Below are 27,727 nucleotides of genomic sequence, written 5' to 3'. Positions count from 1 at the left end.
GGGATTTTAGGAACTGCCTATTAAAAACTATCATTGGGGAAAATTTTGGAAGAGTTATGGGCCATTATTGTTGATACATACATTGTAAGGCATATAGTTCTCAAATTGTTGAACCTTGGCATTCTCTAAACTGTACTCTTCTTTCCCAAATATAGTCTGTGTCATTTAATGACAGCAATATGTTCTGAGAAATGCTCTGTTAGGCCATGTAGGTCAACTACTGAATGTGGCCCCAGTACAGTTGAGATATAGTAAACATAAGATGTATGAGACTGCTGTCAGCATAACAAGGCAATTGTACAGTGAACTTCTTTTAGTGTAAGTAGAAGGTGTACACTCTACAATAACACTGATTAATTTAAAATATATAAACTAATAGCATAGTCACTTATCCTTTTCAAATATGTCCTATAGGTCATTGAATGTGCTATATTTTCATATGACAGGCTGCATAATATATTGTTTACACCTTTTGTCCCCACCCTAGACCCTCAAAGAAAGGTAGTGGTAAAGTCTCTTAAGCCCTAAGCTGGTTGTTTAGAGCAAGTCACACACCTGATTAAGCTAGCTGGTACTTTTAAGGCATTAGGTATAGGTATCTTACACACACACACACACAGAAAAGCCTATTTTTATCAGAACCCACTCTTTAGCAAAGTCTCACAGTACACTGAGCTCACATATCCCTCAAATAGCCTCATGACAGACAGGAAGTATTTTCAAAAGAATTTAGAAGAAGACAGTAGTAGCTTTACAGAGCTACTGCAGAAACAAATAATACAGTCCTGCTGGAGTTTCTTCTTTTCTCTGATCTTTTCCCTTACTTGCTCTGATAAGACTTCTTTATGTCTCTTTTTTAGGTATTTCTTTTGTTTTTACCTCTTCTGTTCTCAGCAAAACAGGACCTAATTTGATGGGGACTCAATTCTAAATATTCTTTGTTTAATTTGCTCTGAAAGTCTAGTTGAATATTATTTTGTTGTAATTCCATAAGAGTATGGGGGGGGCGGTGGCAGTACTGGATTGAATTCAGGGACACTCGATCACTGAGTCACATTCCCAGCCCTAATTTGTATTTTATTTAGAGTCAGGATCACACTGAGTTGCTTAGCACCTCACTTTTGCGGGGGCTGGCTTTGAATTCATGATCCTTCTACCTCGGCCTCCCAAGCCACTGGGATTATAGGCATGCGCCACTGCTCCTGGCCATAAAAGTGTGTTTTAATGTTAGTTACCATTGTATTTCTTTGCAGCTAACAAATATCCTTTACCTGGTCCTCAAAAGTATTTGTAAGCTTAATTTCAGTTGTTTGTTCATATAGCCTCTTAAGTCCCTTCATGTGTTGATTTCCTACATAAAGCAATAGTACTAAAATGAAATTAGATTATGATAAAATCTTATTTGAAATGAAATGATACAGTCTTAAAGCAAAAGTACATTAAAATGATATCATTTCCATAGGTTTTAATTTGTGTATCCTCCTTTAAACCTACGATGCCCCCCCCCTTTTTTTTTTACAGCAAAGGACAAAGTTGCTCTTTTGATAGGAAATATGAATTACTGGGAGCACCCCAAACTTAAAGCTCCTTTGGTGGATGTGTATGAATTGACCAACTTACTAAGACAGCTAGATTTCAAAGTTGTTTCATTATTGGATCTTACTGAATATGAGATGCGTAATGCCGTGGATGAATTTTTACTGCTTCTAGACAAAGGAGTATATGGTAAGATATTTATAATCTCTTTATAATTATCTACTATTCTCATTGTACAAGTTAAGAATTGAAAATTAGGGTAAAGGTAAGATAAATACATTATTGAAGAGTTTTATTTTTCTTATAAAAAAAGATAAATTTGATCTTCATTCCATGTATAACTGATAACTTTTTAGCTCAATGTCTTTACTTTTATGTTTCTTATTTCATCAAAACAATATTGTTCTTATTAGACTTATTAGCAGTCTTTTGTGATTTTATTTTTTATTGATTATGAGAGCTACCATATAGTAAAGCTTGGTGATCAAATAGGAAAAGATACTTTCATATATGTAAAATAATAAATATGAAAGGTTGTACCGGAATATACACTGTGGGGGTTTTTTCCTCCTTTTTCCTAATCATTGCGTGGTGTTTTGTAGTTTTTTAGTGAGAACCAGATTTTAATATGGAAATGTTGGTGAACAAGGTATATAATTTTTTTTTCTTTTTTTCTTTTTTGATGCTGGGGATTGAACCCATAGCCTCACATATGCTCTGCCATTGTGCTATACCCCTGGCCTAGTCAGTTTAGAAATTAAAAATCCAGATAGCCAGGCATGATGGTGCCCACCTCTAAACTCAGCAACTTGGGGTGAGGCAGGAGGATCACAAGTTTAAGACTAGCCTGGGCAACATAGCAAGACCCTGTGTCAGATTTTAAAAATTAAAAAAAAGGGCTAGGGATGTAGCTCAGTGGTAAAGTGCCCTTGGTCAATCCCCAGTACTGAGAGAGAGAGCCTATACAGATATGATTCAAATGTTAATGGTTTTTCCCATTCTTTTACTTAAATATATTAAGACACTGCATGTCTGATAAAGAATTTTTAAAGCAACAGAATATGTTTTCAGTGGTAATTTGTCAATTTATTTCTTTTAATATGCGCAACCTCAAACATCAGTAGGCCAGCCGTTGAGCTCATCTGAACTGTATTTCTGAAAATTGTGCTTACTATGACATTGTGCAGTAACATTTGACTGCCAGGAAAATAACACTTCCAGGGCTATCCTTAGGCATACAATCAATTTTAAAAAAAAAGTTTCAATTTTACTTTTATATGTTTCAAGTAATTTTACTTTAATAATTTATGGATTTTGATTTTTTATTTATAATTAGATTGATTAATCAGGCAAGTTGGCAGAATTGCTCATAATTCTCAAAGTAGAATTTGTAATAGAACAAAAAGCATTTCTTTCAAGATTTAGCACACTGAGTATAAGAGATGAGGAAAAGTCTTAAAATCTTATTTAGGCCGGCATGGTGGCATACACCTGTAATCCCAATAGCTCAGGAGGCTGAGGTAGGAGGATTGCAAGTTCAAAACCAGTCTCAGCAACTTAGTGAGGCCCTAAGCATCTTAGTGACACGCTATCTCTAAACAAAATATTAAAAAGGGCTGGGGATATAGCTCAGTGGTTAAGTACCAAAGGAAAAAAAAAATCTTATTTAAATGACTTTCATTTTCTGAATAATGAGAATTACCACTGTGACACAGCTGAAGTTAACAAGGTAACTACTATTTGCAACTTCAGCTATTATGTTCATGTTGTAATAGTATAACTTTGCTAATGAGCATTATGGGATGATAACTGATGGGTGCAACCATCCATTTTTCTTATGAAAATAGGAAAGAATATACTGTACTAAGATGCCCTATTACTGACTTATACTTTCATCTTAGACTCAGGTGGATTGCTTAAGTGTATTCATCTCAGTTTTTAAGGTACCTAAATAGCTTAAACAGGAAAAGTCTTCAAAACTTCTTTAGAAGCAATGAGATATAAGAAAAAATATTGGTAAATTTAGATTTCTGGATTGGTAAACTATTGAGAGTGAAGGAATTCTCTGAAAAGGTATGTACTTGAGTTTCTATTCTTATTTTTATTGACAGTGTCACCTTGCTTTTTAAGCCTTTTATTTGGCTAATCAAATCAAAACCTTTAATTGTCCCTGCTAAATAGAGAACCAGAAATATAAAAAGCTGGGGAAAGATTTCAGTTGAGGCCCCACTATAAAAACAATCATCTTGGGGTACAGAGTAAAGAGACATGTTAAGGCAAAATGGTAGCTTAAGGAAGCTAGAACATTTTTAAATCCCACTGATTCATGTCTTAACAGGGTGGCTGCATTTTATTTTGAAGTATTGTGACTATCCAAAACATCAGACACATCTACATTAAATGTAAGTGTGTTAAAGGCCTGAGGGTTTAGGGCATTTCATAAATAAACCTTTAATTTTTGTTTGGACTGTGCCTTTGACTCTGATTGATATCCCCAGATGACTGGTAGTACCTGAGGGGTGGAGAGGAGGTGAAGGTAGAGTCATGGGGATTTCAGCTTGAACAATTTTAGGTTAGAAAAACATAGGGACTCAAGTTTATGCCATTATATTATTATGTTATTTATGGGCTTGTAAAATATAAGTTACAGTAGAACAGAAAATAAGTAATTCAAAACATATGAAACGTATGTTTACAAATGCCTTAAAAATAGAAATAATTGAATGATATTAGGTGTCCTTGAAGATAAGTAAGATAAAGATTTTTAGTTATATAGATAGCTAAGGTAAAAAGTAACTGTTTGGCCTATTATCAATCCACCAAATGCTTTAGTATGTTCATCACTGGCTGCAGCTTATCTGTGCTTTTGTGGGGAAGAAATAAAAGTGTCTGGTCAAAAGATGGCAGAAGCCTTGTTCACCGAGGAAGAGTTTGTCATTCAGTTCTTGGCAGCTCAGTGGTTAAGAAGGAGGCCTCAGAGTAAGCTAGCCCAGGCTCAGGCTCTGGCTTTTCTGCTTACAAGCAGTGTAACTAAGGTGGTTTACCTTTTCTAAGCCAACAGTGATCTCAAAAAATGATTAGTAATAAATTAATGGGATTGGTAAAGGAAACGTAAGAGCAAATAATTACTTCCGTGCCTAGCACCTTGAAGTGCTCAAAATATTGCAGCAGTGACGACTTCCTGAAAATTTATTAAGGAAATTAATTCAACCTTTATTTTTAGGTTGAGGATTTAGACTAGGCAGCATTCTGCTTTGGGCCTCCATTAGGTTTCTAAGGAGGTAGGGGGAGAGGAGTTTATAAAGTATTAAAATGGTGAGAAACTGGTATACTAACATTTTATACTTTATATTTCCTGAGAATAATGTTAAATAAAAAGTCAGCAGTAAATAATAGAGACAGTATAATACAGCACAGTGATAAACTGGCCTACATTCAAATTCTGATTCTGTCACTTTTAGTGGTTTGAATTCAGGTAAGCTTATAAACTTATTATTGTCTGTTTTCACATCTGTAAAGGGGGAATGATAATATAATATTATATACCTTGTCCTGAGGATTATATGAGGTCACATAACTGAAGTGCTGTCCTGGAGCCAGACCTGGCACAGCAAGTTCTCTTGAGTCTCCCAGAGGTGGGGTTGACCTCATCAGAGCACTGTGCTAGGTGGAGCGCAGATCCTCTCTGGAGGGAGAGTTTTTTAGAGAAGTGAATATCTCCTCTGTGGTCAGAAGTAAATAGCTTTGGCAAATTTTATTCCTGAAAATCATATTCCAGAGAAATAAATACCCTGAAGATCTATTGTGCAGAATTATATCTCTGACTATGTTAGGTTCTTTGACATTTTATAGACATCTATATTGTCTTCTGTCCTTGAGTAATGGGTTAGTTTATTATTACTAGAGATGGAATTTTTAAAATAAATCTCAACTACTTTACATAAAAACACTTAATATAATTTGGTTGCAGGCTTTAATAGAAAATGTTTATACTTTTCATGAATCTTCTTGGGAAGAAGACGTATTTTGGTTTAAGTACCTTGATTTCAGCAGTTACAAGGCTGAGCATATGACTGACACAGTAAAACCATACCTAGCTTTCCTCTAGATGAATGGAAACAAACCTTCCCTCTCTTCCCTCCCTAATTTGCTTCTTCTCCCAGACCAAATCTTACTAAAGCTATGCATGTTCAATGGTATGATGTGGGTAGCACCCAGGCTTTCTGGTTGATGCTCTCTAATACCCGTAGTTAGAATAGCACCACTTCTACTTAAATCAGACCCTTTATAAAAGGGCTCTATATCTGATTCTGTCTTGATCAGTTTGATATAATTCAGTTCAGTAAGTACTTACTGGATTCCTATCATATCCACAGTCCAGATAAGAAATGTGCTACTGCTGAGAGCAATATAGAGAATAAAGAACAAGATCTATTCTCTCAAGAAAATTATAGTTCCTTAATATAATGGGACAAAGCACTGTCTGTGGAGTCTATTCACCTATCAGTTGTATGACTTTAAGCAAATCATTTAATCTTTTTAATTTTCTCATCTATGTAGGTAGGAATAATTTATAGATTGTGTTATATGTATTAAAATTAGATTGTATGAAAGTACATGTCACTATGATCATTTTCTATCAGAAAAAATGAAGTGTGTGTACAACTATACAATGTTAGTCAAAGCCAGTGATTGTTAAAAAGTACTGCCACCACTTTTCAAAGCAGGGAGAAAGATATAAGCAAATGATAACTTGCCCAGGAGTCTGAACTTGAGATGCTGTTTGAGGATAGGTTAAAATATAGGGCAATCAAAGAATAAAAGTCATGAAGATTCAAAATAAACAGTGAAGTCACTGATGGGGAAATAGAGTCATATTTTGAATATTTAGTATCAATTTTACTTTTAAAATGTATAATTTAGTGGGTCAGACTGTCCCCAAAGTTGTGCACTGGTGATCACCAACTCTCTACTTTCTTTAACCCAAAAAGAAACCCATTAGTAGTCAGTACTTTTCCTCCATACCCTACCTTTTTCTATCTTTATGGACTTGCCTATTCTGAACATTTCATATAAATGCAAATTTAATATATAGTCTTTTATGTCTGCCTTTTACTTAGTGTAAAAATTTTAAGTTTCATCCATATTGTAGCCTGTATCAGACTTTATTATTTTAGGGCTGAATAATATTTCACTATATGAATATACCACATTTTTCCTGTCTGTTCATCAGCAGGTAGGTATTTGGATTGTTTTCACTTTCTGGATATTATGAATAATGCTGCTGTAAGTTTTTGGGTACACATTTTTAAGTGGACTTAAGTTTTCAGTTCTCTTGGGTATGTACCTAGGAGTGGAATTGCTGGGTCATATGGTAATTTTTTGTTTACCTTTTTGAAGAATTGTTAAACTTTCTAAACTTCTTACACCATGTTATATTCCCTCCAGAAGTAATTGGATCTCGATTTCTCTACATCTTTACTTGCACTTTTTATTCTCTTTTTACTATAGATAACCTAGTAAGTGTGAAGTGATATCTTATTGTGGTTTTGATTTGCATTTTCCTAGTGGCTCATGATGTTGAACATTGCTTGCCTGTTCATCTTTTATATATTTCCTAAGCTCCTTCCTTGTGCCAGGAATACACAGATGAATTTAAGACTTCTGTGCACTGAAGGAAATCTTCACCTTTTGAGATAAATGAGCCAGGAAAACAGTCCTACACCCTTTTCTTTATACAACCTGAGATAAAACTGCAATTCATATTATAAATATATTCTTGTATGAATTAGAATACACTTCATACTGCATCTTGATGTCTTAAATGCAGAATTTAAGTAAAGACTGTTGCCTCAATAATTTAAAATGGAAGTTAACATTGACTGAATTTATATTGGGTGTTTCTTAGAGTTAACATCTATCTCTTTTCTCCCTGTCCCTCTCTCCAGGGTTATTATATTATGCAGGACATGGTTATGAAAACTTTGGAAACAGCTTTATGGTCCCTGTAGATGCTCCAAATCCATATAGGTCTGAAAATTGCCTGTGTGTACAAAATATACTGAAATTGATGCAAGAAAAAGAAACTGGACTCAATGTATTCTTGTTGGATATGTGTAGGAAAAGGTAAAATTTTAATGTTTATTAAATTACTTTTGTTTTTAAATATCAACCTTGATAAATTAAACCTAAGGGAAACTTGTAAGAAGTCAAGAACCATTTGAATTTTTGAATTTCTGATTATAAATTGAAACTGAAAGAAGAAAACTAGAAAAAATTCCTTGTTTCTCTGTGTATATCAAATTATTTTTATTCTATTCCTGTTTGTCAGAGAATAAAAGTGAAGAACTAAAAGGCATGGTTATCACACTACAAAGAGTTAACTCTCCAGAATGCCTGAACATGTTTCTGACAGTCACTACAGTTATTCCTTCAGGAATTAAAACCATACCCCTAGAGTTAGGACACATCACTAGTTAGCCCTGGATCTGCAAATATTGAAAGGATAGCTGAAGCAAATGTTTAAAGGTTTGGATCCTATTTGCCTGCCACTGCATTGCTAAGGAACAGAACCAATGATTATTGGATTTACTGCTTTTCACTTTCTCAGCATTTACCAATCAAACCCAATGCCCAAGTTTAAATGTACCTCCAGTTTTAAAGCTAACAGAAGATGTGACTGTTTGCCTTTTTGTGTGTGTAGGAGCCTGAGATTATTTTTGGTAAATAAATTGCTGACTAGATGAAGCAATTTGGAACCTGCAATTTTAAATAATTTCTACTAAAATTATATTGTATTTTTCATTATATTATTTATATTCTTTAAAGAATACTGTTCAACTTTTCACATTTGTATCTGTCCTTCTCTCCTTTCTTCCTTTTAAATAGAAATGATTATGATGACACCATTCCAATCTTGGATGCACTAAAAGTCACTGCCAATATTGTGTTTGGATATGCCACGTAAGAAAATTTTATGCTTATGTTGAGATTCCTTTATTTATTCTTTGATGTTTTCTTTTGATTGGAGATTAGAGGCCTAGATGCATAGATATCTAGACATAAATTTGCCTCCTTGATGTTCTTGGTGCAAAGTTTTAAATACTTGACATCAGCACCTAATGTCTTGGTATCTTATTACTAAGCACCAATGCATTTAGTTCCTGCTTAAAGATAACTCTTTAATTAGGGATGTCATTGTAGGGGAGGAGGAGAGAGAATGAAGCTCATCACTGTACATGGATACTCCAGGTAGCAAGTATTTGCTTCTTTAAAAACTTCTTTCTTTAATTTCTTATTCAGTGGACATTGACAAAGTATAGTTTTATGTATTTATGGAGTACAAAGTGGAGTGATGGATCAAACAAATTAACGTATTCATCACCTCAAGATATTTACTGTCTAATAGCATTTTGTCCTTTGACCAGCAACTCCCACTCCCCCTACTTGCCAGTCTCCAGGAATCACCATTCTGCCTTCTGCTTCTCTGTGTTTGATTTGATTAGCCTCCACATGTAAATAAGAATGTGGCTTTTGGCTTTCTGTGACTGGTTTATTTCACTTCTTTCTCTTGGTGTTTTTAAGGTGTCAAGGAGCAGAAGCTTTTGAAATCCAGCATTCTGGATTGGCAAATGGAATCTTCATGAAATTTTTAAAAGATAGATTATTAGAAGATAAAAAAATTACTGTGTTACTGGATGAAGTTGCAGAAGGTAAAATTTAAAGAAAGAAATCGACTCAGAAAAAGGAGTGGGAGATAAACCTACTCAGGGTTCCCTGTTTGGTGATTATTTTATTCTTACTAGTACCATGTGGATTTGGAATTGACATTTATTTTATAAAACAATTTTTAAATGTAATGTTCATCAGAGCTCCTGCTATTTAATTCCTTTCTTCTCTCCATGCAGTCTTAGCTTCATGGCATTTGTGCAGTATCACTTAGCTGACAGGGCTGACATCAGACACAGTGATAAAGTAATCCTCAGAACTATACCTTGTTTTTGTGCCTGGTGCCTTGATGCTGCCCACTGTACTTGCCTGGAAGAAAGGAGGGATAAAAGGCCAGTGAACAGTCTCTTCTGGGATTAGAGAGAGAATCTTACAGAAATTTTGACACTCTGATAGAAAAAGCCAAGTTCATTCTTTAATTGGTGAACTTAGTATTTTTGAAGCCTGCTGTAAAGGCTTGATCCTAGAGGTCTAATGCTGTGTCTTCTATATCCTCTTGTCCCCTGCCCTGCCTTCTAGTACAGTGCTTGCTGTCTGTGCTCCTGTCAGGTCTGAATAAGTATGTGTTACATCAGTAGATTACAGTGTTGTGGAAATGTCCTTTTATGATCCAGACGAAAAATAAGGTAATGCTAGTGCAAACTAGCACTCCCTAAAAATGAGTTTCATGGATGTTCCTGAGATGACAGTTTGAGTGTAAGTTATTTCACTGGCAACTGTCAGTCACATTTATTTTCATGTTTTTGTCAATGTAGATATTTTAGTTATACCCCATGACTTAACCACTCTCTTACTTAATGTAGCCTGCCAGGGCTTTGGGTTTTCTCCCCACCCTCCTGTTTTTTTCCAGAGAAGTTCTGCTTTTAATTCATTTACACATTGGGCTTCCCTGTAAGTGTCAATTGAAGAAAAGATTCTTCTGCTTAAAACAAACAAACAAAAAAAAAAGTAAAATATTTGGATTATATTAGTTATTTTTATACTGAGATCCATTAAGGTGCTTCAGAGCCTCTAAAGTGTTTTTAGTCTAATTTCATTTTTAAAGTATATTTTAAGCTCTGTGTACTATTAGGAAGGCTGAAACAGGGAGGATCACAAACCAGCTTGGACAAAAGGGGCTAGAGTTGTAGCTCAGAGGCAGAATATTCTTGGGTTCAATCCCTAGTATCATGAATGAGTGAATATTTCAACTATTTTAAAACAACAGAAAGCACCAGACTGGAGTTGTGGCTTAGTGGTAGAGGGTTCGCCTAGCACAAATGAGACAAAGTTATTTTTAAAAGTATTTTTATAATGTATGAAATATGATATGTTAAGAGCTTTGTAATGTTTTGAACAACCAATAAAAAATTAAAAAATAAAAGTATTTTTTAGGCAATAAATAAAAGTTTATTTTTTTAGGTATTAACTTTATTTTTTTTTAATTTTTTCTATATATGACAGCAGAATGCATTACAATTCTTATTATATAGAGCACAATTTTTTATGTCTCTGGTTGTATACATAGTATATTCACATCAATTTGTGTCTTCATACCTGTACTTTGGATAATAATGATCATCACATTCCACCATCATTAATTACCCCATGCCCCTTCCCTTCCCCTCCCACCTCTCTGTCCTATCTAGAGTTCATCTATTCCTCCCATGCTCCCTCTCCCTGTCCCACTATGAATCAGCCTCCTTATATCAAAGAAAACATTCAGCATTTGTTTTTTTGGGATTGACTAACTTCACTTAGCATTATCTTCTCTAACTCCATCCATTTACCTGCAAATGCCATGATTTTATTCTCTTTTATTGCTGAGTAATATTCCATTGTATATATATGCCACATTTTTTTTTTATCCATTCATCTACTGAAGGCCATCTAGGTTGGTTCCACAGTTTAGCTATTGTGAATTGAATTACTATTGTGTTACTATAAACATTGATATGGCTGTGTTCCTATAGTATGCTGTTTTTAAGTCTTTTGGGTATAGACCGATGAGAGGGATAGCTGGGTAGGTCAAGTGGTGGTTCCATTCCCAATTTTCCAAGAAATCTCCATACTGCTTTCCATATTGGCTGAACCGATTTGCAGTCCCACCAGCAGTGTATGAGTGTACCTTTTTCCCCACATCCTCACCAACACTTATTGTTGTTTGTATGCATAATAGCTGCCATTCTGACCGGAGTGAGATGAAATCTTAGAGTGTTTTTGATTTGCATTTCTCTAATTGCTAGTGATGATGAACATTTTTTCATGTATTTGTTGATTGTACATCATCTTCTGAGAAGTGTCTCTTCAGGTTCTTGGCCCACTTATTGATTGGGTTATTTGTTTTTTTGGTGTTTAGCTTTTTGAGTTCTTTATATACCCTAGTGATTAGTGCTCTATCTACTGTGTGAGGGGTAAAGATTTGCTCCCAAGATGTAGGCTCTCTGTTCACCTCACAGACTGTTTCTTTTGCTGAGAAGAGGCTTTTTAGTTTGAGTCCATCCCATTTATTGATTCTTGATTTTAATTTGTGTGCCACGGGAGTCTTATTAAGGAAGTTGGGGCCTAATCCCACATGATAGAGATTAGAGCCTCCTTTTTCTTCTATTAGACACAGGGTCTCTGGTTGTATTCCTAAGTCCTTGATCCATTTTGAGTTGAGTTTTGTGCATGGTGAGAGATAGGGGTTTAATTTCATTTTGTTGCATATGGATTTCCGGTTTCCCAGCACCATTTGTTGAAGAGGCTCTTTTCTCCAATGCATGTTCTTGGCACTTTGTCTAATATAAAATAATATTGTAGTTTTGTGGGTTAGTCTCTGTGTCCTCTGTTCTGTACCATTGGTCTACCAGTCTATTTTGGTGCCAAATACCATGTGTTTTTGTTACTATTGCTCTGTAGCATAGTTTAAGGTCTGGTATAGTGATGCCACCTACTTCACTCTTCTTGCTAAGGTTTGCTTTACTATTCTGGGTCTCTATTTTTCCAGATGAATTTCATGATTGCTTTTTCTATTTCTATGAGGAATGTCATTGGAATTTTGATCAGAATTGCATTAAATCTGTATAGTGCTTTTGGAAGTATGTCATTTTGATAATATTAATTCTGCCTATCCAAGATTCCCAAGTGTTTTTTTTGTTTTGTTTTGTTTTTGTTTTGTTGTTGTTGTTGTTTGAAGCTATTGAGAATGGGGTAGTTTTCCTCATTTCCTTTTCTGAGGATTTGTCACTGATATACAGAAACGCCTTTGATTTATGGGTGTGATTTTATATCCTGCTACTTTGCTGAATTCATTTACTAGTTCTAGGAGTTTTCTGGTGGAACTTTAGGGCCTTCCAGGTATAGAATCATATCATCAGCCAATAGTGCCATTTTGAGTTCTTCTTTTCCTATATGTGTCCCTTTAATTTCTTTTATCTAATTGCCAGTGTTTCAAGAACTATGTTAAATAGAAGTGGTGAAAGAGGGTATATCTGTCTTGTTCCAGTTTAAATAAAGTTATTTTTTAAAGTATTAAAAAAAAAAAAGTTCCACACTTACCCATATAGGTTTACTTACCAAGTTGCCATGACAACAAATGGCATCTTGGTATGTAATGTGATTATTTTTTAATTTCTTATAAACTTCTTAGGAAAGTTTTGCTTTTTGCTGATCTTTTTTAGATCTACCATGTCTCCTTAATTAAAATTGCCAATTCCAGCTATGTACAAGTAAAACAAAATATGAAATAAATTTCTCGCTGTAATAGTTGTAGCTCCAGAATATAATTTTTTGTACTATTCAGTACAGCCTATTCAGTTGATTGAAATGGCAAAATGAATGCTCACTAGTCTAGTTCGTCAGTTTGGCTTTCAGATATCTGAAAATGATCTTCATATTTAAACTTCAAGACCTGCTAGAAATAAACACTTATTTAGTCAGGCACAGTGGCACAAGCCTATAATCCCAGTGACTTAGGAGACTGAGACAGGACAATCCCAAATTCGGGGACAGCCTGGGCAACTTTGCAAGATCCTGACTAAAAATAGAATAAAACAGGCTGGGGATGTAGCGTAGTGGTAGGGGACTTGCCGAGCATGTGGATTTGATCCCAGCACTACAGAAACAAAACAAAAAAGCTTATTTAATTAGTAGTACCCACAAACTTACTTCTGAGGTATGTATTGTGAACAGATGCACAATCTGAATCTAAGACATTTACAGAAATCTACATCTAATTATGTTTCCTCTATCTGTTCCCTGCCACCTTCCATGATAATAATCATTTCTAAATACCACCATTTATCATTTCTTTAGTTTGTTTCTTTTTTTTTTTTTTTTTTTGGGGGGGGGCGGTGTGTGAATTTTTCTTGTAGTGCTAGGGATGGAACCCAGGGTCTCATGCATGCCAGGTAAACATCTCTACTACTGAGCCACATCCCAGCCCTCAGTTTCTTTCTTACATAGTTTTATTGAGTTTCTATATGTTCTGCCAGGGATAGTGGTTCATGCCAGTAATCCCAGCAGCTCAGGAGGCTGAGGCAGGAGGATCGCAAGTTTAAGGCCAGCCTCAGCAACTTAGTGAGACCTTGACTCAAAATAAAAAATAAAAAGGACAAGGAATGTGGCTCAGTGGTTAAGTGCCCCTGGGTTCAGTCCCCAGTACCAAGAAAGGGGCAAAAAAGAGTTTCCATATGTCCCCCAAAATTATGTATATTTTTGTTTTAGGTTGTGTTTAACTTTATAGAAAGATATTACATAATATGTAGTCCCTCAGGACTTGACTAAAAGTTTTTTCAATTAATATTATATTGCCAAGATTGATATTATTACATAACTATAATTCATTCATTGTGACTTCTGTGTAAAAATTCCACTATTAAAACATATTAAGTTTTCTTTCCACCTACTCTCCTGTTGATGGGCATTTGAGTTACTTCTGCATTTTCCTACTGGGAATAGTGCTGCTGTAACATTCTTGTATATGTCTCCTAGGGTGTGCCTACAAGAGTTTCTTTGGGATATAAATTTAAGATTTAGAATTGCTGGGTCATAGTGTAAGCCAATATAGACACAAAATTATCATGACTGCTTTTTTAGAAAAATACTTTCAGCTCTTAGAAACTGGTCCAGTATTTTTGTTTTTGCTTACTGCTACATCACTGGCACCTTAATCTATGTCTGAGTAAGTGCTCAGTAAACATTTTTTGAGTCAGTGGATCATTTTGAGAATATAATCTGATTTATAAGAGAGTTCTTAGCTAAATGTTATAAACATAACAAAAGAATTGCTGGCTTTAAAAATACTACTTACTTTCTTATTTTTTTAGATATGGGTAAATGTCACCTTACCAAAGGCAAACAAGCTCTAGAGATTCGAAGCAGTTTGTCTGAGAAGAGAGCACTCACCGATCCAATTCAGGGCACAGCTCATTCTGCAGAATCTCTAGTGCGCAATCTACAGTGGGCCAAGGCTCATGGTATGGTAGATTTCTTGTGAAATCTTTCTATCATAAACTTACTTTAAATTGTTAAGTTTTTTTTTTTTCTGATTAAATAGATTTCCTCCTAATTTTATAGTGAAAGTTTTTGGCTTAGTGGGCAAATTCAAATGTTTAAATTATAGATATTATACCAATTTATTTAATGTTAAAGATTTCAAAAATTTTAGCCCATTGTTTTTACCATTGGTAAAATTTAACTGAGTATGTTTTATTTTTGTGTTTTTTAAATGAGTTAATTTTTTTATTTGTGTAGTATGTAGTCTTTAGCTTGTCTTATACTGTAACTACTGAAGTGTGTAGCTGTCTAGTCAGGTCTGGGTTCTGACCTGGTTTCTATCACCTGGTAAACATGTTATCTATAACATGAGGGTGAAATCCTACTAGATAGGATTGCTGTGATTGAAAGACATGCGTGGCCCATGAATATTACTGCCATTCTCTCTGTGACACTTTATTGGTTTGGGGTTATAAAAGGGAAAAGGTGAGATAAAAATCCTATCTGTAGTCTAAATTACATTTTGGCAATTATTTTGCAGTTTAACTTTTATGATTTAGTGAAAAAATAAGTTTGAATTATTGACTGTAATAAAGATTTTAGATTTTTCCTTTGAGTTCCAAATATCTATTCTGTGAATCTCTTGCTAGAAATAATTGAAAAATAATTACATTTATTGAATGCCTATAAAGCATATTTCTGTTTATAATAGTTTTAGCAAATTAACATATTAGAGCACATTAAAGGGTAAAGTGCTGTAAACATATTATATTGGCATTCCAGATAATTGCATAGTAATTAAAATAGAATGTCTTTTCTGTAAATAAGTCTGAACAACACAAAGTGACAGTGGTAAAGATCAATAGGAAACAAAACCTTCTATAAAATAAGACTAGAAAGTCAGGTAGAAGGTATTTGTAACAAATTTAATAAGTAGATAGCTTTTTTGGTTTTTTTAATAATATAAAATGGTAAGAGAAGGTAGTGCAATGGCCCACATCTGTAATCCCAGCAGCTGAGGGAGGAGAATCCCAAGTTCAAGGCCAGCCTAGGCAACTTAGCAAGACCCTGTCTTCAAATAAAAAGTGAAAAATGCTCACTGGTAGAGCATTGCCTAACATTCATGAGACCCTGGATTTCATTCCAGAACCAGAAAAAATTATTGTCATGAAGATTGAGACATCAGTGAAAATATATCTATAATTGTGCATATACTCTTGATTACCACTAAGTAAAGTATATATGCAGATGGGCAAGAATTATAATAAAAGATTTGATATGTTTAGCCAGCAAAAATATGTGTTTAAATAATATTGGTTATATAACATTTTTTAAGCAAAAGAAAAGTCTCTAATTGTATTTTATCCTATACAGAATACTAGCTATTTTATCAGAAAATTTACCAAGCACTCTTTATAAGTTGTCCCTATTGTTCTTTTTCAGAACTTCCAGAAAGTATGTGTCTTAAATTTCAATGTGGTGTTCAGATTCAATTAGGATTTGCAGCTGAGTTTTCCAACGTCATGATAATCTATACAAGTATAGTCCACAAACCACCTGAGATAATAATGTGTGATGCATATGTTACTGATTTCCCACTTGTAAGTCTCTCCTTTTTTTATTTTTATTTTTTATTTAAAATCATTGATATTAGCTGGGCGTGGTGATACTTACCATAATCCCAGCAATTCAAAAGGCTGAGGCAGGAGGCTAGTATGATCACAAGTTCAAGAACATCCTTGGCAGCTTAGCAAGATGAGACATTGTTTCAAAAAATAAAAAAGGGCTTGGGATGTGTGTCTGTGGTGGAGTACCCCTGATTTCAAACCCCAGTTCTGGGAAGAAAAATAAAAGGGGTATTGTGAACTGAACTTTTGAGCTGGAGATGTAGCTCAGTGGTAGAGCACTTGCCTAGCACATGTGAGGAGGCCTTGGGTTCAGTACTCAGCGTGCACACACACACACACACATACAAAAAAAAAAAAAAAAGAACTTCTAAACTTTTATTTTTTTTTAATTTTTTATTGTTGGCTGTTCAAAACATTACATAGTTCTTGATATATCATATTTCACAATTTGATTCAAGTGGGTTATGAGCTCCCATTTTTACCCCATATACAGATTGCAGAATCACATCAGTTGCACATCCATTGATTTACATATTGCCATACTAGTGTCTGTTGTATTCTGCTGCCTTTCCTATCCTCTACTATCCCCCCTCCCCTCCCCTCCCCTCCCCTCCCCTCTTCTCTCTCTGCCCCCTCTACTGACATTCGTTTGTCCCCCTTGTATTATTTTTCCCCTTCCCCTCACTTCCTCTTGTATGTACTTTTGTATAACTCTGAGGGTCTCCTTCCATTTCCATGCATTTTCCCTTCTCTCTCCCTTTCCCTCCCACCTCTCATCCCTGTTTAATGTTAATCTTCTTCTCATGCTCTTCGACCCTACTCTGTTCTTAGTTACTCTCCTTATATCAAAGAAGACATTTGGCATTTGTTTTTTAGGGATTGGCTAGCTTCACTTAGCATAATCTGCTCTAATGCCATCCATTTCCCTGTAAATTCTATGATTTTGTCATTTTTTAATGCAGAGTAATACTCCATTGTGTATAAATGCCACATTTTTTTTATCCATTCATCCATTGAAGGGCATCTAGGTTGGTTCCACAGTCTAGCTATTGTGAATTGTGCTGCTATGAACATCGATGTAGCAGTGTCCCTGTAGCATGCTCTTTTTAGGTCTTTAAGTTGATGGTAAATATAAGGGAAATATATTTATATAAGTGTTACTTCTTTGTAGTTTAGAAACATTGATCATGATATTTATTATTTTTGCCAAAATACCTTAAGTTTGTCTAATTTTAAAATGTCTAAAGTTCACTCAGAAAAGATGCCTTTCTCAGACCTTAAATAGGATGTCAAATGTAGAAGAACAAAATATTTTATTTATACATACATGTACATATATAAAGTGGGGGGATTTTCTTTTAAAAACTATTGTTTCCATTGTGTTATTATAACACATAAAACTTACTTGTAAAGTTATGGTCATATATTGGAAGAATAGAAGTCTAATTCTATTATTTCCAAACATTTATTTCTAGTATTTATTTTTTATTGATCAAAAGAATCTAATAAATAGTATCCATCTTTCTACATAGGTATGACAAACTGAGAAGTAAGCAAGGACTAAGAGAAACAAGTCCAAAATGTCTCTTTTATTATTTATAGAGACTTCATGGAACCTATTGCTTCATGTGACAGCAAATGATTTAGTACGGAATCCCTCAGTTAGTTCCAACCGGCCTCCAGTGATAGCAGCACTGCTCAGGTTAGGCCACCCAGTGTTGCTGGGGTGTCCCTCCATAAAAGCAGAAGGGCAGTATCCTTCACCAGTTTTTGACTCTAAAAAAAGAAAAAGGGAGGGCTGGGGATGTGGCTCAAGCGGTAGCGCGCTCGCCTGGCATGCGTGCGGCCCGGGTTCGATCCTCAGCACCACATACAAACAAAGATGTTGTGTCATACAAAGATGTTGTGTCTGCTGATAACTAAAAAAAAAAAAAAGAAAAAGGGAAGGGCTGACTTTAGCTTATTCATTTATTCTTCTTAAATATTCTAAACATATGATCATAACGAGAAAGAATTCAGGAGCTAATTACTAATGGCGTTCTGTCTACTGAAAAAGAAACTTGAGTAGGATAATAAGTATTTCAAAGAGTAGTAAAGTTAGCACTACCCTTTCAGAGCTAACTTTACTTTTTAAATATATTAGTACAGAATTTACAATTCTATTGTAATCATAGAATGTGGTTTTCATTGCTTCTTTAATCCTGGGTAAGGAATCACTACTTATGTCAAATTCATGAGAGCAATACCTGTCAAGATGTTCTACCATAGACAGTGTGTGACTGATTGATTTCATTAATAACATTCACTGATTTTTTCCCCCCGCAGGACCTGGATATTGATCCAAAAGATGCAAATAAAGGAACTCCTGAAGAAACTGGCAGCTATTTAGTATCAAAGGATCTTCCCAAGCATTGCCTGTATACAAGACTCAGTTCACTGCAAAAATTAAAGGTACTACTTTTCCTAATTATAGCTACTAATGAAAAATTTGAAACTGAAAAGTCTGTTGACAAAATCCATACATATGCTGCTTTATTGGTTATTAAATTGAAGTTGAGATAACCGATCTACAGTGGGTCCTCTCAGTGTCATTATATTCTATCCCTGGTAGTGGCTTGAGGACTTTTGTGTGAGAGTATATGTGTTTATCATCCATACTCCTGAGAAGTTAGGAAAATAGAGCATATTCTACTTTTAAATATCTTAGCATTTTTGAATCATCATTTCCTTGTTCTATGACTTTCCACAGAATATACAGCAAATTTATATGGAATTTCTCTTTAATCTTTTTAAATTTCTAGTTGATTTGCTAATGAGAAGCTAGCTCTACATGGTTAAACTTTCTAATAAAGTCATATCCTTAGAAAAGTTGAGTTTTTAACTTATTCATAGCCACATAACTATGTACTAGCTAAAGTCATCTCTTAAAGGTTTAGCCCATTATCTTGTTCAGTTAAGTATTGAAGGAAGGAAAAGAAGATGGCTAATGGCCAGCCTTTTTTGATTTAGGGGAGAGGGAGAGGATGCCTTGAGAATTGGAACCTGGGATAGAGGGCTGAATGGCTTTTTGTTGTATGTATGGGAATTATATCTTAAGATTGATATTTTTAACATTGATAAAATGGTAAACCTCATTTCTTTTCCTTTTCAGGAACATCTAATCTTCACAGTATGTTTGTCTTATCAGTACTCAGGACTGGAAGACACTGTGGAGGAGAAGCAGGAAGTGAACGTCGGGAAGCCTCTCATCGCTAAATTAGACATGCACCGAAGTCTGGGAAGAAAGACTTGCCCTCATACACGTCTTATGTCCGATGGGCCTTACCATAGCTCCACATCCACCTTGGGGGGAGCAGGGCACTATCATTCATCTCAGGACTCATTCCATGGTGTCTACCATTCACATCTTAGTAATTCAAACAGTGTTATGCCATCAGACAGGTGTCATTGCAGCCGGACTCCTAATGCATTTATTTCAAATTATCATACCCATCATTACTCCTGCCACTTCAGTAGAAGTAATGTGCCAGTCGAGACAACTGATGAAATACCATTCAGTTTCTCTGATAGGCTCATGATTTCTGAAAAGTGACCTTCTTATTAGATGCCTCACATGAAATAGTGCTTTTTAAAAAGTGAGCATTGTGAAAAGGCAAGTATAATATATATATACAAAGAAAATAAGCAACAACTGTTTCATAGCGGGCTTAGGACTTTATGAGTTGTTGGAATTATATTATTTAACCACAGACTTCCTCTTGCTCTTTTTTCTCTTTTAAGACTTTGTGAAAGTGGTTGGTTGGTTCTGTAAGAATGACGTGTGGGTTTGTGTATGTACATGTATATAACAAAAATCTTTTCATTTTGATCACTCTGAGTTAGTAGCAATGGGAATGGCATTGTTGTAGAATAAGTCATTGTATATTTTACACCAGAAGGAATCCTGTTGATCATCAGGCTTAACCTAGTTTTATCAGTGGGAGAAAAAGATTAAAGTCTCTTGTGTAAGTTGGAGCTGACATCAGAACTGAGACTCCAGAATTCTGTTCCCATGTTTTCTCTACTCCTGCCTTCCTGACAGCTTCTGAGACAACTGTTACTTTTGTAGATAGGTTGAAAGACAGGTAGGTAGGTACACATATCTGTATATTATCTTGAGCAATGTATAAACTTCAGTTAATAATCAGGACCTTGCTGCAAGTGTCAGTTAAGATTGTTTGTAAATAAATCTTATGTAGAAAGGACTGAAATTTCTTGTTCATAATTTCACAAAACCACGAGAGGTGATGACATGTTTATCTGTGTTGAAGCTAGACAGCAGAGTTAAGAATAGAGATGTAATTTTGGTAGATGTTTATCTGAATCTTCCAAACGTTGATGACATATATTTTCCTCTTGAATTTTTTTTTGTTGGGGGGGGGGGGTGCTGGGGATTGAATCCAGGTATGCTTAACCACTGAGCCACATCTCAGCCCTTTTTATATTTTGAGACAGGATAAGGATCTCACTAAGTTGCTTAGGGCCTCAATAAGTTGCCGAGGCTGGCTTTGAACTCATGATCCTCCTGCCTTAGCCTCCCAAGCTGCTGGGATTACAGGCATACACCACTGTGCCTAGTTTCCTTCTTGAACTTAACTGGACTTAAGAGATGATATTCTTATATGATTCTGCCTAAAAGCTGGATTGAAATGCAGCTAGAAATAACAAGGGAAAATAGAGAATTAGTAATTTAAAATGGGCTTAAGAGATAATATCCTTATCATTTTGTGTCCTACATAAAAGCAGGTTTAAAAGAAAATTGGCAATAACAAGGAAAAAGATTTAGTAATTTTAAAAGTCACATAGAGACAATTCCAGGCCCAGATAGCTTCACCACTGAATTGTACCAAACATTAAAATCCGCACCCAGTCTTTGCACACTTTTCCCAAAGAAAGGAGAGAGAACGTTTCCCAAACTCATCCTGTGAGGCCAAAACAAGACAAGGACATTTCAAGAACACTACAGACCAATATCCTTTATGAATACAGATGCAAAAATTATTAATGAATTACTAGCAAACAAAATCAAACAGCATATAAAAAGATTACATACCATAATCAAGTGGAATTTATGCCAGAAATTCAAGGTTTAACATCTAAACATCATTTAAGCTAATATATAGTCAGCTCTCATTATTCACAATTGTTATGCTCCATAAAGTAACCACAACATAGAATCAGTGACTGTGGAACCATTGCTCCTAGGAGAATAGGTATGTGTGTGTGTACATATGTGTACACATAGACATATGTATGTCTCACATAGATTCTGTTTTCTTCATTCTACAAAAGTAAAACAGATTCAGAAGTGTTCAGTGACATGCCTGAAGCTGTTCCACTAACAGGTGCCAAAGTTGGAATTCAAGTCCTGTCCAGCCTGAGCCAGAGCTTCTGAACTGTTGAACTGCACTGAACTGCTTTCCACCTTCATCCTTTTGTCATCTCCATGAGAACTAAAGCAAGAAGGCAGAGCATCACCTTGTTAGGCCTCGTCTGGGAACATGTAGTCTGGGTGACAAACTTTTCACTACTCTCTACATGTCTACAAATGACCACAAAATTCCTCAAGAGTTGATTTGGGAATTGTTATGGCTTGGATGTGAGGTATCTCCCAAAAGCTCACATGTGAACAACAGTGCAAGAAAGATCAGAGGAGAAATGATTAGGTTGTAAGAGTCTTAACCCAATGGGGGATTTAATCCTGATAGGGATTAACTAAGTGGTAACTGAAGTACAGGGTGTGGCTGGAGGAGGTGGGAATTGGGGTGTAGCTTTGAGTATATATATTTGTATCTGGCAAGTAGACTTTGCTTTCTGATCATGATGTCAGCACTTCCCTCTGCCCTGTTGTTCAGCCTCACCTCAGGCCCCAAAGAATGGAGCCAGCCTTCTATGGACTAAGATTTCTGAAACCATGAACCATCAAATAAAACTTTTCTTCCTATATAATTGTGCTGATCAGATGCTTTTAGTCACAGCAGTGAAAAAAACTGACTTAAGACAGAAATTTGTTCCAAGAAGTGGGGTTATTGCTGTGACTAACCTGACCATGTGGTTCAGAAGCTTTTTGAGCTTTTTAGAATTGGTGGGAGGAATTTGGAGATGTTTAATAATGCAAGCTGGAAATACTTTAGATTGTTGTAAGCAGAGCTTAATGGCTGATTCTGGTGGGAGCTCAGAAGACCAGAATGCCAATAAGACTGGAGACAATGAAGACAGGGCTCAAGAGGGTTCAGAGGATGACTCTATTGGAATTTGGGGTAGAGGCCATTTGTGTTATGTTCTGGCTGAGAAGCTATCTTCATTTTGCCCATGTCCAGAGACTTTCTGTGAGGATGATTTTAGAAGTGATGGACTTCTTAATCTGGCAGAAGAAATGTCTAGGCAGCATAACATTCAGGAAGTGGCAAAGATATTGCTGGCAGCTTTTAGCCAAATTTATTGTGATAATCAGGAGCAGAAAGATTTGGAAAAAGTGAACTTGAAAGTCCTGAGTAAAACTAGAGCTAAGGAAGTTGTTGTTAAAGACTTCACTGCTACTACAGAAATGCTGAAGATTTTGCCTAGAGACCATAAGAAAGATGGCTTGAGAGCATCTCAGGAGCTGGCAAGACCATACCCATCTCAAGCTCAAGGAAGTAAAAGGTGAAAATTCTCTTGAGAAAAGACCAGTGGAGCACCCTTCTTGCAAAAGGGGGCCTAGGAAGTTTTTTCAACGTCCTCAGCCGCCAAGACACTCAGAGACTGCTACCACAAGGGTCCCTGGAGGCTTGGCTACTGCTCAAGATGGCAGCAGAACTTGGCATCTACTATGTGGTGCTGGTTATTCAGGAATGCAGGATGCTGGAGTTAGGGGTTTATGGAGGCTTCTACCAAGATTTCGAAGGAAAGCCAGGCAGGGTTGTAGTCCCTGCAGGCACCCCCTGAAAAGTCAGTGTGGAGATGTGAGGAGGAAGCCAAAGGTGCAGTGGAGACCCTCGAGATTAAGAAATGCCAGTAATGTGGAACATCATCCTAGGAAAGCTGCAGGAATTGAGCAGAGACAAGCCAACATAAAGGCCACTTGGGCTTCAACAAACAAGGCCATAGGGATAGAGCTACACATACCCTTTGGAGAGAACTTCAAGATACCATGTGCCCCAGATGCCGGACATGGAGCCACAGATGGATTTCAGTCTTGCTTTAATCCTATCCCTTCCTTCTAATTTTGTAACTGGAAATATTTACTCTATACCATTATATATTGGATACTTATAAATTGCTTTTAATTTTATAGAAGCTCACGATGCAAGATTGCCTTGAGCCTCATAGAAGACTTCGGACTTGAACTTTGAGCAATCTCAGAACCGTTGACTATGGGGACTCTTGGAAATGGAAAAAAATATATTTTGCATTGTGAGATGGTTGAAAGCTTTTGGGGGCCAGGGGTCGAATGTTATGTTTTGGATGTGATGTGTCCCCCAAAAGTTCACATGTGAGACAGTGCAAGGAGAAATGATTGGGTTGTAAGAGTCTTAACCCAATCAGAGATTTAATCCCCTGATAGGATTAACTGAGCGGTAAATGAAGTAGTAGGGTGTGGCTGGAGGAGATGGGAATTGGGACATGCCTTTGGGTATATATTTGTATCTGGCCGGTGCATTCTTTCTAGTTCTAGATCATGATGTGAGCCCCTTCCCTCTGCCACCCCAAGGAATGGAGCTGGCCTTCTTTATACAGACTAAGACTTCTGAAACCGTGAGCCCTCAAATAAACTTTTCCTCCTCTATTATTGTGTTGGTCAGATCTTTTTAGTCTCAGCAGTGAAAAAGATGACAAAATGGAGGTTATAAATTTTAGCAAGTTAGTAATGAAGATCCAACCATACCATTTTAATAAGGGACAAACCCACATAGATAGTAACAGATGCAGAAAAGCACTACATAAAATCTAACGTTCTTTCATAATGGTTCATGATGTTTTCAAGTTAAAAACTACAGGTTAAGCATTCCTAATTCTCCAAAATCTGAAACTCTGAGCACTGAAATGATGCCACAAGTAGAAAATTCCGCACTTGACCTTACATGACAAACCACAATCAAAATGCAGACACATGAGTCTGGGGCTGTGGCTCAGTGGTAGCACACTTGCCTAGCATGTATGACGTATTGGGTTCGATTCTCAGCACCACATATAAATAAATAAACAAATAAAGGTCTATCAACAATTTAAAAAATATTTTTTAAAAAATGCAGACACACTAGAAATATTACATAAAATTGCCATCAGATTTTGTGTATAAGGGGTATACATGTCCCAAGATGTCTCATATATATGTAAATAGTCCAAAAATCTGAAACACTTTTGATCTCAAGTGTTTGGGATAAGTGATAATCAGTATATGTATTCACAGTTGACATATTCTTGTGCATAGGAAATTCATTTTAAAACTGAATTCAAAAAGTTGCAAAAGCAATATACTAAAATCCATTTTGTTTCTATACTAACAATGTTCCCAAAATAAGGTTAAGAAAATTCTATTTAATATGATATGTCAAGAACTTTGTAATGTTTTGAACAACCAATAAAAAAAAGAAAAGAAAAGAAAATTCTATTTATAATAATTCAAAAAGGATAAAGGCATAAGAAAAAAAGTGGAAAGAAATAAAAGATCTAATGAAGATGGCAATGCTACCCAAAGTGAAAACAATTTTTATCAAAATCCCAGCCACATTACTTGCAGAAACTGACAAGCAACTGATAAAATTAACATGAAATCATAAGGGAAAAAAATAAGGGACCCAGAAAAGCCCTATCAACTTCAAAAAAGCAAAGTGGGAGGACTCGTCTCACTTTCACAATGTTATAGTCATGGAGACAGTGTAGTGTGAATAAATAGAGCAAAGGGGCAGAACTGAGAGTCCAGAAAGAAACCTTAGATGTTGCTGGTTGGTTCTCAAAGGTATCAATACCACTCAGTAAGGACAGAGGAGTCTTACACTAATGGTGCTGGGACAACTTCTAAGTTACAAAATGACCCCTACCTCATGCCACATACAAAACTTGACTCAAAATGGATCGCAGATCTAGATACCGGAACTGAAACTCTTGGGAGGAAATAGCCATTTTGTATTCAAGCTTTAGGTTGACTAGGACTTCATCAAAATTAACTTTTGTGCCTTAAGTCACCATTAAGAAAGTAAGAAGACAGCCCCAGAACAGGAAGAAAATTTTGAAAAATATCTGGGACTTGGAAAAATATAAGGGACTTGGAAAGAACTCATAATAATAAAATATATATGTATATGTGCAAGTGCTTGAATGTGATTACATCAGTGCCATCCAGTGAACGTTCTGTGATGGTGGAAATGCTTCCTATCTGCACATCGAATGTGATAGCCTCTAGCCCCCTGTGGTGGCTGTACAACTGCAATATAGCTAGTGTGAGAAACCATATTTTTAAATTTCAGTTTTAGCTATGTATATAGCTAATGTCTGCCATATTAGACTGCAGCTGTAGAGAACTAGAAGTTACATAGATTAAAGAACATTTTACCTTTCATGTTTATACCCTACTATTTGCATTTTTAAAACCTATTTATAGCTTTATAATTTTAAAAATAAACAGTACCATTTTTTAATTTTGTCAGCCATGTTTTTATTTTACTTAACTCTCTTAGGCCAGTTGCTTTGAGACTTCATATGAAGCAATTAGGTGGATCTTCAGTAGTTACAGTTTTTGTCGAATTCAAGAAATTCAACCAGGTAGCCAGAGCTTAGGTAACTGACATATACATAGGGACGAGTTTAATGAGGATGGAATCTGTTTCCTGTTGCTTGCACATGTCTCTGATATTTATATATCTTATTTGTCATGTGATACCAAATACTCAGAATTTATACATTCCTTGTGTACTTCATCCTGTTTCTCAGATGGACACTGTCATTCAGACTCATAGTTTGAGGGGCTGGGGTGTAGATCAGTGGTAGAGTATGTGTTTAACATGCTCAAGCCCTGGGTTTAATCCCAGTATAAAAAAGAAATCAGGTTTTTTTTTTAAATGTTTGTAGTTGTAATGGATACAGTACCTTTATTTTATTTATTTATATTTATGTGCTGCTGAGGATTGAACCCCTTGCCTCACACATGCTAGGTACATGCTTTAACACTGAGCCACAGCCCAGACTGAAATCACAGTTTGATATTGTGAATTTTGTCCAGGACTGACTAAAACACAGTGCTGGGGATGGAATCCAGGGCCTCAAGCATGGCTAAAGTGCTCAAGCTACATCAACAGCTCTATTTTTCTTTTTTGGTGCCTTCAGTTATACAACATATTTCCATATTAATAAAGTATAAGTAAAGAAAATATACCCAGAACATGAGAATGTTGTATAGATGTGCATATTATCTTTTATCCTATTTGATAGCTTTAAAAATACTACAGCATCAAACACAAGTTTGGCTTTAGTAAGGAGTCATCTGAGATAATTCCAGGCTCTACCATTTAGTCATGTTGTGACTTGAAGTTGTCATTTGTCTTTGCTCCTATTTCCTTATCTATTAAATTGGGGATGATGGTATAAATTAGAGAGCTTATAATACTTTAAAAAGCTGGCAGTACTAAAAAAGATCATTTCTATAAAGTGGCAACTTTTTGAGAAGGATGAACATTATTCTTCCACTCTGACATTCTCAAAACCATACCTGTACCAATACAGAATATATTTGCTGTTAAAGTATTTCCTATAAAGTACATTCATAGTTTTGGCATGGTATATCTTCTAAGATACGTTACATTTGAATTTTATTTTCAAAAAACATGCTGATATAACATCACCAGTTAAACTGTATAAAGTACTTTAGTATTACTACTTCCACAACTCTGAAAGGTGACTTACTAAAAGATTAACAGTATTTATCTCTAGTGGGATTATTTTTCCTTGTTTGCTTACCTGAATTTTCTAAAGTTTATACATAGCAAAACTATTGTCTAATTTTAAAATATAGACATACAAATGTATAATGTAAATATGATGCTCAAGTTTAATACTTATTTTTAGGACACATTTTTACCTTTTCATTAGGATAATCTTAAACTTAAAGTGCACAGTACCTTGTATGTTTTTTAATATCATGAATAATTACAGAGGTGCTTATTACTGATTATACCTGTTACAAAATGAGTAAATCTAATACTACCCATAAATCTGAAGTCATTACATTTTTTTCATGCTGTTGAGTTTAGTTAATAGCATTTTCATTTGTAAAAATGGTGGTGTAAGCTATTCAGCACCAGGATAGTGGATAGTATCACTTTCTCCATGCTACATACAAACATTTTATAACAGTCTCATTT

General features: G+C 35.5%; 1 protein-coding gene across 2 annotated transcripts in view; it reads left to right on the top strand.

The window, feature by feature from the left end:
• Malt1 (MALT1 paracaspase) overlaps positions 1-24,156 on the top strand; it is a 60,244-nt gene extending 36,088 nt beyond the window's left edge. For both annotated transcript variants that reach the window (XM_027949028.2, XM_071602712.1), the window contains 8 exons: positions 1,522-1,725; positions 7,485-7,662; positions 8,425-8,499; positions 9,121-9,248; positions 14,553-14,702; positions 16,165-16,322; positions 18,675-18,800; positions 19,501-24,156. In XM_027949028.2, the coding sequence (XP_027804829.1) occupies positions 1,522-1,725; positions 7,485-7,662; positions 8,425-8,499; positions 9,121-9,248; positions 14,553-14,702; positions 16,165-16,322; positions 18,675-18,800; positions 19,501-19,941 (1,460 nt within the window). In that variant the 3' untranslated portion in view covers positions 19,942-24,156. The remainder of the gene's footprint in view (positions 1-1,521; positions 1,726-7,484; positions 7,663-8,424; positions 8,500-9,120; positions 9,249-14,552; positions 14,703-16,164; positions 16,323-18,674; positions 18,801-19,500) is intronic.
• The last annotated feature ends 3,571 nt before the right edge of the window (positions 24,157-27,727 follow it).

Source organism: Marmota flaviventris, chromosome 16 (assembly GCF_047511675.1).
Source record: "Marmota flaviventris isolate mMarFla1 chromosome 16, mMarFla1.hap1, whole genome shotgun sequence".
In the NCBI taxonomy this organism is placed as follows: domain Eukaryota; kingdom Metazoa; phylum Chordata; class Mammalia; order Rodentia; family Sciuridae; genus Marmota; species Marmota flaviventris.
Note: the sequence above shows the minus strand (reverse complement) of the source record. Positions and strands in the feature narration are given on the sequence as shown.